This window comes from Lissotriton helveticus, chromosome 3_2 (genome assembly GCF_964261635.1).
Source record: "Lissotriton helveticus chromosome 3_2, aLisHel1.1, whole genome shotgun sequence".
In the NCBI taxonomy this organism is placed as follows: Eukaryota; Metazoa; Chordata; class Amphibia; order Caudata; family Salamandridae; genus Lissotriton; species Lissotriton helveticus.
In genome coordinates, this window is record NC_136062.1 from 350,169,072 (window position 1) to 350,181,457 (window position 12,386).

The 12,386-nt window shown below is 38.2% G+C and overlaps 1 protein-coding gene across 1 annotated transcript in view; it reads right to left on the reverse strand.

Annotated features, from left to right (window-relative positions):
• Positions 1-264: 264 nt before the first annotated feature.
• NELL1 (neural EGFL like 1) overlaps positions 265-12,386 on the reverse strand; it is a 3,494,430-nt gene continuing 3,482,308 nt past the window's right edge. The window contains exon 19 of the mRNA XM_078684549.1: positions 265-2,939. Within this exon, the coding sequence (XP_078540675.1) occupies positions 2,889-2,939 (51 nt within the window). The 3' untranslated portion in view covers positions 265-2,888. The remainder of the gene's footprint in view (positions 2,940-12,386) is intronic.

Below are 12,386 nucleotides of genomic sequence, written 5' to 3' on the forward strand. Positions count from 1 at the left end.
GGGTGTGTGAATGGCTTATATCAATGTCTTAGTGTAGAGTGAACACTGAGTGTGGGCATCGGGAGAGTGAATCAGAAAACCAACGTGTATCAAATATTATGAAAAAATATATCATAAATGACTCTTAACTAAGAGTTTCAAGAAATATGACAATGTTATTCATGCACTGCTAATGTCAGACATTCTTCGTCTGATTAGCATGAAATATGAAATCGCTTTATGAAAGAAAAGAGCACACAGAGACGTTAGTTAGAGGATGTTTATTTCCCATGAGGCAAACACTGGCATTTGTATATTTCCCAAGTGTTATCCATTACTTTATGGAGTGGAAACCAAAGCTACAAAGAATCATTATTCATTTTTTTTTTACAAATGTACTGGTTTATTTAGATGTTTATGTTTACAATCTTATGAGCGATAGGGTAACAAGAGCCTTCTTATATACACTATGCTTCAAACAGGTATGAGTTGTTAATCATAGAAATAGTGACTGCATTGTTTAACATATTTCCTGCTTAACCTTTCAGTAGCATTAGCATCATAATATCAGCGTGGCAAACAAAAACATAGCAATTAGTGTTTGCTTTAATGTATTAGTTCCACTTCTTCAAATGTTACTGTCTTTGCTCTAGAAAACAAGAAAAGTAATTATTGTAATGACAGTTTTTGTGCTTGTAACAGATCACTTAATGACTAACTTCCTCGTCTTCCAGCACTTATGAATGCAAGTAGAATTGGCAAGTATTATTAAATATTTTCTATTGTGAACAACCAGATCAGCATAAATAAACTGTTTCTATACTTCCTGTTGCAATGACATGGTTTGTAATATTATTAATTATACAAGGAGAAGTGTTTTATCTTTTTCCTGTAAGCCAGTTTCTTCTCAGATGCATAGATTGACAACATACAGGCATTATAATGCAATCTGGAGATGTGTTGACCATTGTCTTACAAAGTGCATTGTGTTCATTTAATTTTTCACTTGTGGTTACAATAAGACCAAATTCTAATTTGCACAGATAAAACACTGTAATAGTAATAGAAAAAGTATGTACAGTTAATGTTGTCAAAGAAAAGTAATACTGGAATTGATCTGTTCTAAAGCATGCTAAGATACAAAAGGTAAAAATATTAGAACTCTTATGGGTGACTGTAGCAGCCCCATATTCTTTTCATTATAATTTATGGGTCATTTATGTCTGTAATACAGTGCTCTTAAATAAATAACAGTTTCCTATTTTATTTCTAAACATTGTTATATTTCAATATATGAATGTGACGTAAGATCATATCATTTTCCCACAAGCATTCAGTGATCACAGGGAGCAATATAGCTGAAGGTCAGGTACACTTAGCTCTTAATCCAGTGCATTTATGCTAGAAAATATGTCACAAAACAGCTTTTGATAACATTGTCTTTTTGAACAATGCTACAGTGTAAGAAAGATAGTGTTATATAGCAAAACATATTGTATATGGATCCAAGTATCAATATGAAGAATAAACAGATGCACTGAAGATAGCTTGTGCAGCAATGGCTAAAACCGAAGGTCTAATGTACAATAAAACAGAAAAGTAGATGATGCTATGCGTTTGATTAAAAAAAAAAACCATTATATTTATTTTGGATGTACAAGACACTTATATGGCATTCTTATCAAACCCGTTCAATGTATTGGTGATGTTCTATGTATTCACATATGATTGCTCAGTTTCCAGTATGAACAGCATCATTGTCAAGATTCCACAATCTTCACTTATTGAAACTTAAATCAAAATACCACAACACTTATAATAAAAGAATACAAGACATATTAAAATTCTAATATTGTTGGAGATACAAAAGTCCAGCCTTGCTCAAATATAATGTGTCCATGTACTTTGGAGCAACTGAAATTCAACTACTTCAAATGACTTTAAATTTTAAAGCTTTCTTCATGATTGTTTACGGAAATAATCTATGGATAGCAGTTAGCTTAAAAACAATTTAACAAATGAAAATATAAATATCATGCATTTTAGGTATATAGGGTTCTTTTGTGCAACAAGGGGCCATGCAGCTCATCAATTTTCCATGAAAAATAATATATGTTGCTTATTTAAACTGTTTGTCTGACATTGTTCCTAAAAGTGAAAACGTGGTAGGTGTACTCTCTACTGTACAATTTTATAACAGCAATAGTTTTAGGGGTAAATGGAATGTATCAACATGGCACATAAATCTCTGCTTTAAGTAGATTTTATGTTTATGTAGTATATGTCACAGTAAAAGATCAGATTTATCACTTCTTTTAGATATTTGGGAAAAATTCACACACCTTTCAGGTACATTTTTCATTATGTCTACTAAATGTAAAGCACTTTACAACACTCTGTACAAGGCAATAGCATGTTGTAATGCTTTAAAACAATTCAATGTAAATACTATCCAAATTGACTGTACATACATACATATTTTCATAAATACATCGGAAGCTTACAAGATAGAGAACATTTAAAAAACAATGAGATAAAATAATAAGTGGTAGTTACTGATTATTTTCTATCTGTTGACAATAAATAAGCAAATCAAACAAAAACGCAACCAATTATAATGAAATCAGTTGATTTTCTTGATATTGATGTCAGAAGAGAAGTGTGTGGTTTACAACACAGAGGTTTCATAAACAATAGCCGTGCTTGCTCTTCATTGTAAGTCACTCGCACAAGGATTGCAAACATGGGAATAGTATCAGGTCCAAAGTTCAACTCCAAAATGTCTTCCACTGGTTGAAGACTTTTCTAATTGTTTATTGTATAAAACTTCAGCTAGTACACGCATACAATTCAATTTTGTTGGTAGCTGCATCGCTTTCCCTGAACCAGGAGAGTCAGTATTTGCTATTTTAGTTATTCTGAAGACATTCTAAATCCACTGAGCAGCAAATGCTTCCATTCTGTATGGGTTAGGAAAGAAAAAAGTACATTTAAACATAGGAACATAAAATGAGTTATACAATGATAGTGCGTCTTGATTTAAAGGTTTGGAAACAAGCTCTACTCTACTCAAAAACGAACTAAAATGTGGTATTTTAATTTGCTCATAATGCCTCATAATGAAACAATATAGTGATGTAAAAGCACAATACATCATTAAAAAAAAAACTAGACCACCACATTTTAAACTAAGAAGCATTTTTTCCAGTTTGGAGCTGCTGTCATCTTCTTGTTAACATCTGTAATGTTTTCCCTTCCTCAAAGGCTAGTTTTAATGGCACACCTAGATATTTAAACCATTTATTTCAGCAAATTTGCATCTCAAAAGGTACTTCTGGGAGGAGATAATGCTGATGATTGTTTCAGTGTTATATTAGCCAATTTTGATGCATACTTATGCGTATATGTCACATTTTCTTACTCAAATAGAGGAGTAATTGTTTTATGCTATGATGATTCTTGTTCTGTAGATTTTGCTCTGTAGTTTAGTGAAGTTTCACTGAGCTAACGATCCAACAGTGAGCTATTTACTATAATAATTAATTTTGTTAGATTTGGCCAAGTTCAGTAGGATATCCACTACTTTCTAAATCTTTTCAACAGAAAACCAGACTAGGTTAGTTTAGCGTTTGTCTAACTCTTGTGAGTTTCCGAGGATGTTTAACCCACTAAGCCTCCTACCCTTTCCAATTCAATATTGCTATCAGGTGGGTGAGGCAATTTAACTCAAAATCTTGACCCCTTTGGAATACATCCTCTTCTGTCTCCTTCTGATATGACCTTATTATGTTGAAGGTATTGTAATTGCCATGGACAGCATTCATTTTTAAAAAGAGAGGTACACATAGGACTTACATATCCTAGAACGCTTTTCATTTTTCTTTCTGACTTAGGTTTTGGGAGTACAATAGCATTGAACAGTGTGTACATGATGTTTCGTTTTAGTTGAATTAAGGTGATAATTCAAAACCAACAATTAATAAAACAATACAGCTTAAGCAATAAAATTGAATACATAAATACATTTGAAATTGGCTGTTTACAGGTAGCAGAGAATATCTTTAAAATAATGAATACCCCTTTGCATATTTTCTGTAAAGGTGTGAATAAATATACTCTTTCAGGTCACTATACATCTTAATGAATTGCAAATGTTATGTATCTGGCTTGTTGACCCAGTTGTATGAGTAATACAAGTTGATTAAAAGGTGTGCTAATGACAGAGAAAGCTACATGGCAGAAAACATTCTAACATATTCCTTAACATGGAATTTCTATTCATGGCAGCAACCATTCAACAGAGAGAAAATAAACAAAGTGTACAAAATTAATTAGTATGATCCTTTCATGTGACATTTCAGGGGTTTACCTACATTCTGAGATGCCCCTAGGAACACGTTTAACTTTCTGGTGAAGTTGTCTTCATATTTCTTGTATCCATTACACAATTATAATCTTTACTTAAAAAGATCCATGTTATTTCTAATGTATGTAGAGAGGGCCACCCTCTAAAAATCCTTCCACAAAGCCATTTGCAAACCTACAAGGCATAGAAAGAACACACTCATTATTCGCTATTATATTCTCCTGAGTTAAAATATAATTGGCACAGAATGAAACTATGGATGCTGATCCACCACAATACCCTTGGTAGCAGTATTAAAACCATACACACTTTGAATTTAATGAAATCGATTTGTTGACTAGATGTCCATTTATATTGCTGCTGCTCCTTGATGACTACTGAGACTTGCAGTAGCAAGGGTAGTGTCAGGCATACTAATAGGCAGCGGACCATCCCTGCTTCTACGTCTGGCAGCCTTTAATTGACTTCCCTTAATGGGCTCAGACATTGGAATTAATATTGTACAAATATGTAAAAATTCCTTACTAATGCAGATACTTCTCATTTTCTGATAATTTGTATTTTATTGAAAAAATATGCATGATGTACACCAACCCAAAACTAGAGTTGCAATGATTGAGATAATTGTTCTTGCACATTTGTAGGTTTCGCCTGTACAGTGCTTGGCGCTGTGTTTGTGAAATCTCTTGTATTTAATATATCTTAAAATAAGGCTCTTATCGATTCCCGTAGCCGAATTACTGTGTTTATTTGCTTTTGTGCGGAACTTTTTTTTTGTTTGCTTCCCCTGGCTGCACACATTTGCAATACTTCTACTGCACACTGTTTAAGCCCCATTCACTGTTAAGATAAAGATCTCTTTTCAGGGAAAAGGCAGACAGCTGCTAACAGTATTCTGGAATGCTTGCCTTTTATTACTTAGTTGTGTAAAGCAGATGCTTTAGCCTTAGAATATTTGTGGCATTTCCTATACATGCCTCAGTACCTTTCTTTGCATTTTGTTGGCATTATCAGATTTACTTTTTTCAACTTAACTATTTGGTCATTATGATAAAGTTCTAAATGTTGTAATAAAAATTGCATGTTAAAAATAAAGTGAACATACAAGAGCATAGCTACATTTTACTACTAAATAGGCAGTCAGTTAAAAGGAACTTGATTTGAATGGTGCAGCAGGTGCAGTGGCACTGGGCCCAAAAGTTGCCAGAACTCATCATAACACCTAATATTTCTATATTTTACTACTTTACGGGCAGTCACAAGTGCAGTTATCTTGCAAGCGCTTGGCTCACATTTTCAATAGTGCAGCGGGAGCAGTGGCACCTTGACTAAAAGCTCCAGGCACCCCTGAAAATACCTAATATTGCTATATTTTATTACTAAACACGCAGTCACAATTGCAGTTACCTTGCAGTTGAAAGGTGCTTGATTTAAATGGTTCAGCAGGTGCAGTGGCACTGGGGCCACAAGTTGTTAGAACTCCTTTAAACACTTATATTGCTATATTGTACTACTATACAGGCAGATACAAATGCACGTGTTTTGCAGTTGAAAGGGGCTTGATTTAAATGCTGTAGCAGGTGCAGTGGAGCTGCAGGCCAAAGGCATTAGCTACCCTACCAAACCCAGTTATTGCTAAATTTTACTACTAAACAAGACAGTCAGTAGTGAAGTTATCTAGCAGACAACAGGGTCATGACTTCAATGGTGCTGCGGTGCAGTGACACAATGACCAAAAGCTCCAGGCACCCCACTAAAAACCTACAATTGCTATATTTCACTAATAAACAGCAGTCACAAGTGCAGTTACCTTGCAGACAACAGGGGCATGATTTGATTGATGCAGCAAGTGCAGTGGCACCAGGCTCAAAAGTTGTGAGAACTCATATAAAACTTGTAATATTTCTATATGTTACTACTATACAGGCAGCCACAATTGCAGTTACCTTACAGTTGAAAAAGGGGCTTGATTTAAACTGTGCAGCAAGTGCAGTGGAGCCGGGACCAGAGATTGTCATAACTGTACTAAATACCAAATATTGCTATATTTTACTACTAAACACGCAGTTACCTTGCAGATAGATTTCAATAGTGCAGCAGGTGTAGTGGCACTGGGACCAAAATCTCTAGGCACCCTACTAAACACCAATTATTGCTATATTTTACAACTAAACAGGCAGTCACAAGTGCAGTTATCTTTTAGGCACTAGGGTCATAATTTGAATGGAGCAGCAGGTGCAGTGGCACCGGGACAAAATGTTGTCAGAACTCCTCCTAAGGCCTACTATTGCTGTATTTTACAACTACACAGGCATCATAAGTGCAGTTATCTAGTAGGCAAAATGGCCATGATTTGAATGGTGCAGCAGGTGTGGTACCAAAAGTTCTAGGCACCCCACTAATTACCTTATATTGCTATATTTTACTACTAAACAGGCAGTTACCTTGCAGACAACAGGGTCATGAATTGAATGGTGCAGCAGGTGCAGTGGCACCGGGCTAGGAAATTGACATAACTCTTTATACACATAATATTGCTATATTTTACTACTATAGAGGCATATAATTGTAGTCATCTTGCAGTTAAAAATGGCTTAATTTGAATAGTGCAGCAGGTGCAGTGGCACCGGGTCACAAGTGCAGTAACCTTGCATGCACTAGGGTCATGATTTCAGTGGTGCAGTAAGTGCAGTGGCACAGGGCCCAAAGCACTAGGAACTCATCTAAACACCAAATATTACAATAGTTTACAATTAAACAGGCAGTCACAAGTGCAGGTATCTAGCAGGCACTAGGTCCATAATTTCACAGGTGCTGCAGGTGTCGTGGCACTGGGGCCAGAAGTAGCACCAGGACCAAAAGCTATGGCACCCCACTAAACACCTAGGGCCCTATTTATGAAAGCCTTGCGCCACAGGTGCGTCATTTTTTCCCATGTTAAAAGCGACGCACCGGCGGCGCAAGGCCTTCATAAATAAGGCCCCTAAAATTTCTATATTTTACTATTATAGAGGCAGTTACCTTGCAGACAACAGGGTCATGATTTGAATGGTGCAACAGGTGCAGTGGCACCGGGCCAGAAATTTGTCTGAACTCCTCTAAACACCTTTTATTTTACTACTAAATAAGCAGTCACAATTGCAGTTATCTTGCAGGCAGTAGGGTCATGATTTCAGTGGTGCAGCAGGTGCAGTGAAATCGGGGCCCAAATTTCTAGGAACCCCTCTGAACACAAAATAGTGCAATATTTTACAACTGAACAGGGAGTCACAAGTGCAGTTAACTTTCAGGCAATAGGGTCATGATTTGAATGGTGCAGCAGGGGCAGTGGCACCGGCCCAAAAGGTTTTAGAACTCCTCTAATGTGAAATTAACAACCCAGGCGGTATTAGATGCTTGTCAAAGTAATAATAGGAGGGCACAGAACCAATTTCAGAGTGGAGAACACAGTATTTTATAGGAATACACACAATTTAAAAATGATTTAATGAAAAATGGCAAAAGATAAAAATGCATGAACACCATGCACAATGTGTGAATATACAGAATTCTAAAAATCATATCAACATAACACAAAAGGCAATTCCATCAATACAATATATTAAAAGCAATAATAAAAAAGGACAATAGAGTATTTTATCGACGCGCGTTTCGGCGACCAGCGCCTTCTTCAGGACAAAGAACACTCAAATACTTTGGGCGTGTCTGACAAAGCCGTGAATTACTGTCGATTTATTCAGTCAGATGTAGATCTCGCGCTTGAAGGGGTAATTTACGGATTTTCAGAATAAATCCTCAAAATTCGCGTTTTCCATTTACACAAAAGACGAATGTAAGTTTTCTCCTCCGTAGATATAAAGAGACTGCTTAAAATGCAATATTTCTATAAATACCGTGCTAACATTAAGTAAAACGAGTTCTTCAGAGGATGAATTCTTCTATGGAAAGCTTGATGTAGTTTCCAACAAAATCGTGCCTCGCCTCCACGTTTCCTAACTTCGGTTATAAATATTATAACACTCAAACGGACGATGCCGGTGCTGACACTAAAGTGAGTGATGCACGAGGAGGATGGCCGCTACACATAGTACTTCCGGGTCACAATGGACGTCAAATGCCGTGAAATCCTCTCTGAAATTGGTTCTGTGCCCTCCTATTATTACTTTGACAAGCATCTAATACCGCCTGGGTTGTTACTTTCACATTGTATTTTCCCTGACCTAGGGGTTAAGTTACCTATCTATTCAGGGAACCCTTGTTTTGACTTTAGAACTCCTCTAAACACATATTAATGTTATAACATCAATAAACTCTATTATTTCTCTCTTTCATTTAATTTTTCAAAATGTAGCTATTACTTACCAACACTATACCACTAGTAACAGCACAATATATTGCCTTTTTGTAAATAAACTTTAACTGGTTCCGTGTGTCGGATGGCCGGGAGCCATAAGTATGGGGTGGGGGCTGCCCAAAATAGGCAGGCAAATGCCCCCATCCCTTTAAAAAAAATTGCCACAGTCTTTCTCCACCCCGGAAGGTAGATGAGGGCAAGAGTCTCTGAGCTACTGCCAGGAGGGCAGAAAACCCAAGAGGAACCAAGGATTATGTTGTTTTTTTATACATAGGGGTGGGGGTTGCCAAGAATGCCGAGACATGCTAATACCACCTCCCCTAAAAAGTATCTCTGCTCCCCCGCCCGGAAAGCAGATCGGGGAATAGCCCCTTATCTGCCCACGGGGGGATAGAAAATCCACTAGGCACCAGGGATATATTTATGGGCATGCCAGGGAGAAGCCCCAGAGGCAAGGATCGCTCCCCTTTTTTTAGGCACACATTTTGGCTGTTTCAGTGATATTTTTAAGCTGATCTGCCCCCGAGCTGGGTAGGAAACCACTGGAAACCAGGGAGAGTTTGTGTGCATGTGAACTGGAGTTTGGCCGACGGTCTGCGTGCACTGAACTTTGGCAATTTGCTGGCAGTGTGTGTGAACCTGCGCTTGGCTGATGGTGTGTGTTGATTGTGTGTGGACTCGTGCTTGATGACGGGGTGTGTAGATTGGCGCTATCCTGGTGGTGTTCATGGAGTAGTGCTTGGCTGGCGACGTACATGGACTGTTGCTTGGCTGACTGTGTGCATTGATGGTGCTTGGCTGAAGTGCCAAAATAGCAGTAGTGGGCACTGAGCATTTCCCCTGTGTGCCAGAGGGGTGGGTGTCAAAACATTCACTCCCAGTCAGACTGTTCTCATGAGGCACAGGGTCAAGACTGATTTGCATATGGCCATGTCTGAACTGGGGTGGCTTGGTGAGCAAAATAACGATGGATTAAACCCAGATCTGTGACTGGGGGTTAAAGTTTTGCCATTGTGCAACATTTCGTCCATCCTCTTGTGTGTTTCACTGTTCACCCTATGTGGGAAGGGTATGCCCAGACGTGGGTCCCGTGCTCACCAAGCCACTGGAGTCAAGCTATCCTGGCTGAAGACGGCTGATAGCCAGAGACTGGTTCTAGGATGCTTGATTCCGGTCCAGGGAAGACATGGCTTGGCAGTTCGGGCTGGACTGTTCCCATGAGGCACAGGGTCAAGACTGATTTGCGTATGGCCATGTCTGAACTGGGGTGGCTTGGTGAGCAAAATAACAATGGATTAAACCCAGATTTGTGACTGGGGGTGAATGTGTTGCCATTGTGAAACATTCCGTCCATCATCTTGTATGTTATTGCTGTTCACCCTATGTGGGAAAGGTATGCCCAGACGTGGGTCCCGTGCTCACTAAGTCCCTGGAGTCAAGCTATCCTGGCTGAAGATGCCTGATAGCCAGAAACCGGTCCTAGGATGCTTGATTCCGGTCCAGGGAAGACATGACTTGGCAGTTCGGGCTAGACTGTTCCCATGAGGCACAGGGTCAAGACTGATTTGCATTTGGCCATGTCTGAACTGGGGTGCCTTGGTGAGCAAAATAACGATTGATTAAACCCAGATCTCTGTCTGGGGGGGAATGTTTTGCCATTGTGCAACATTCCGTCCATCATCTTGTGTGTGTACGGGTACTCACAGTTTCAGAGATGTGAAAATAACTACTGCTTCTAAACTCAATATTTTGTTTCCATTTTAGAAATACCTAGGTGTCCTTGATATCTATTTTTCACTCCTTATATTTTACCAAATGAATTGCTCCATACCTAGTACACAATGTAAACCCATTGCAAGACACGGCTCAAATATTGGCTGTGGGTACCTTGGGTTCTTGGTGAACCCACAAGTCCTATATATCACCACAATCTCAAGGGGCCACTGGACAAAACAGTTTATTGCTTTCGAAAATCTGCCATAGTTAGAAGAAGTTACAAGTGACAATGTTGGCACAAATGGCTGGATTTCTACTCAATTTCAATATTTTTTTGTTTCAACAGTAGCTTTCTATAGCAATACCTTGAAGGATCTAGACAGATTACCCCTTACTCAATTTAGAATTGTATCTACTTATCTGAAACGTATGTCTTTCTGTGATCCATTATTGATTTCACACTCATTTCTACCACTACCTGGAAGGAGGAATAAAGCAGACACAAAAGTAAAATTAGGCTGTCTCCCAGTAATATGCCAAAACTGGGTAGAAAATGTTGGTTTTTCTTACAAACGTCTGCCTGTTCCTGAAATCTGGGAAGATGATGATTTCAGCACCTCAAACTCTTTGTTGAAACCATTTGTAGGGCAAAAACTGACGTTTTCTGCAGCACTTTTTCCTTAATTAAAAAAGAAATGCTGCTGTATTTTGGCTAATTTCTGGGTCCTCTCTAGAGAAAACCACAAACCCTTTAAAATCCTCAGGATGATGGAAGAAATCCTCTGCACTTGGCAGTGTATGACACCTACCTCCTCTTTATTGCTCTTTCACAGACTATAGCTACAGTAAACCCTTCACCTTTTGCAGCACTAGTTTGTGGCTAGATGTGCACTACCTACATCATATAAATACTTACCAATGACAAAATGTAGTTCTACCATTTGTAACGTACTATAGTTCTTGGCACAAACCCTTTAACTGCATATGTATACTTATTGTCTAGTTTAATTCTAGAAAATATTGAATTAGTTTTAAATATAACCAATGCATCAGAGGCATAACACAGCCCCCCACAGCCCCCGCGGTGCAGGGGGTGGGGAGGCCCGAGCTGCAGGGGGCCCCCTCAGCACAGTACTACTGAGGTCCGAGAGCTCTGGAAAAACTTCCGGAGCGGGGGCGCCCTCCCAATCTATTGTTGATGTAATCAAACCGAAGAGAAAACTACAGCGAGCACAATATGAATGTGTACACGTTTTTAAGAGAATACTCCCATTTATCGAGTAAGTAAAACGCAAATGCCATGCTCATACAACTAGCATTTCCTATCTGCCTTCTGCTTAGCATTCCCCCGTCACCTAACCTATGGTAAATGAGTGTTAAAATATTAACACTTAGAAGCTAGCTCTCAGGATCAAAATTAATCAATGGAATGGTATTTGCCACAGCAAAACAAACTACCTCAGTGTTCGGCAAAACATTTAAGCATTGGTAAAGCCAATATGTCTGGATATTTGCTTAAATGGCATTGCTACTTTATTGCCAAGTTTGTGCTGTGTTTTAGTGGCTTCATTGGTGAATCTGTGAATGTACAAAACGTTGATTGTATGTGTTTATGAATGGATAAATGAGTGTTTGAATAAATGGATAATTGATAGGTAAGTGAATGAATGCATGTTTTATAGTACTGTGCTGAGTTGCTATATCAGTTTTTTTTTATATATTATGCTGCTGTTATAGCTCTATTTAGTAATTTTGGTATTTTGTTGCATTTTTATTCTACTATTTTGTTTTCCAAATGCTTTTTTTGTTTTGAATTTAATGTTATTGTATGTCTGCTATGGTGTGTCATTCTGGAGTTACGCTTGAATTTAGTCTCGCATATTTGTTGTGTTTTTGTGCTGTGCTTTTGTAGTTGGTTGAGTTATGTGTCTTGTGTTGATACGTTGCTTTGTTGTGTGTTGGTTTAGTGTC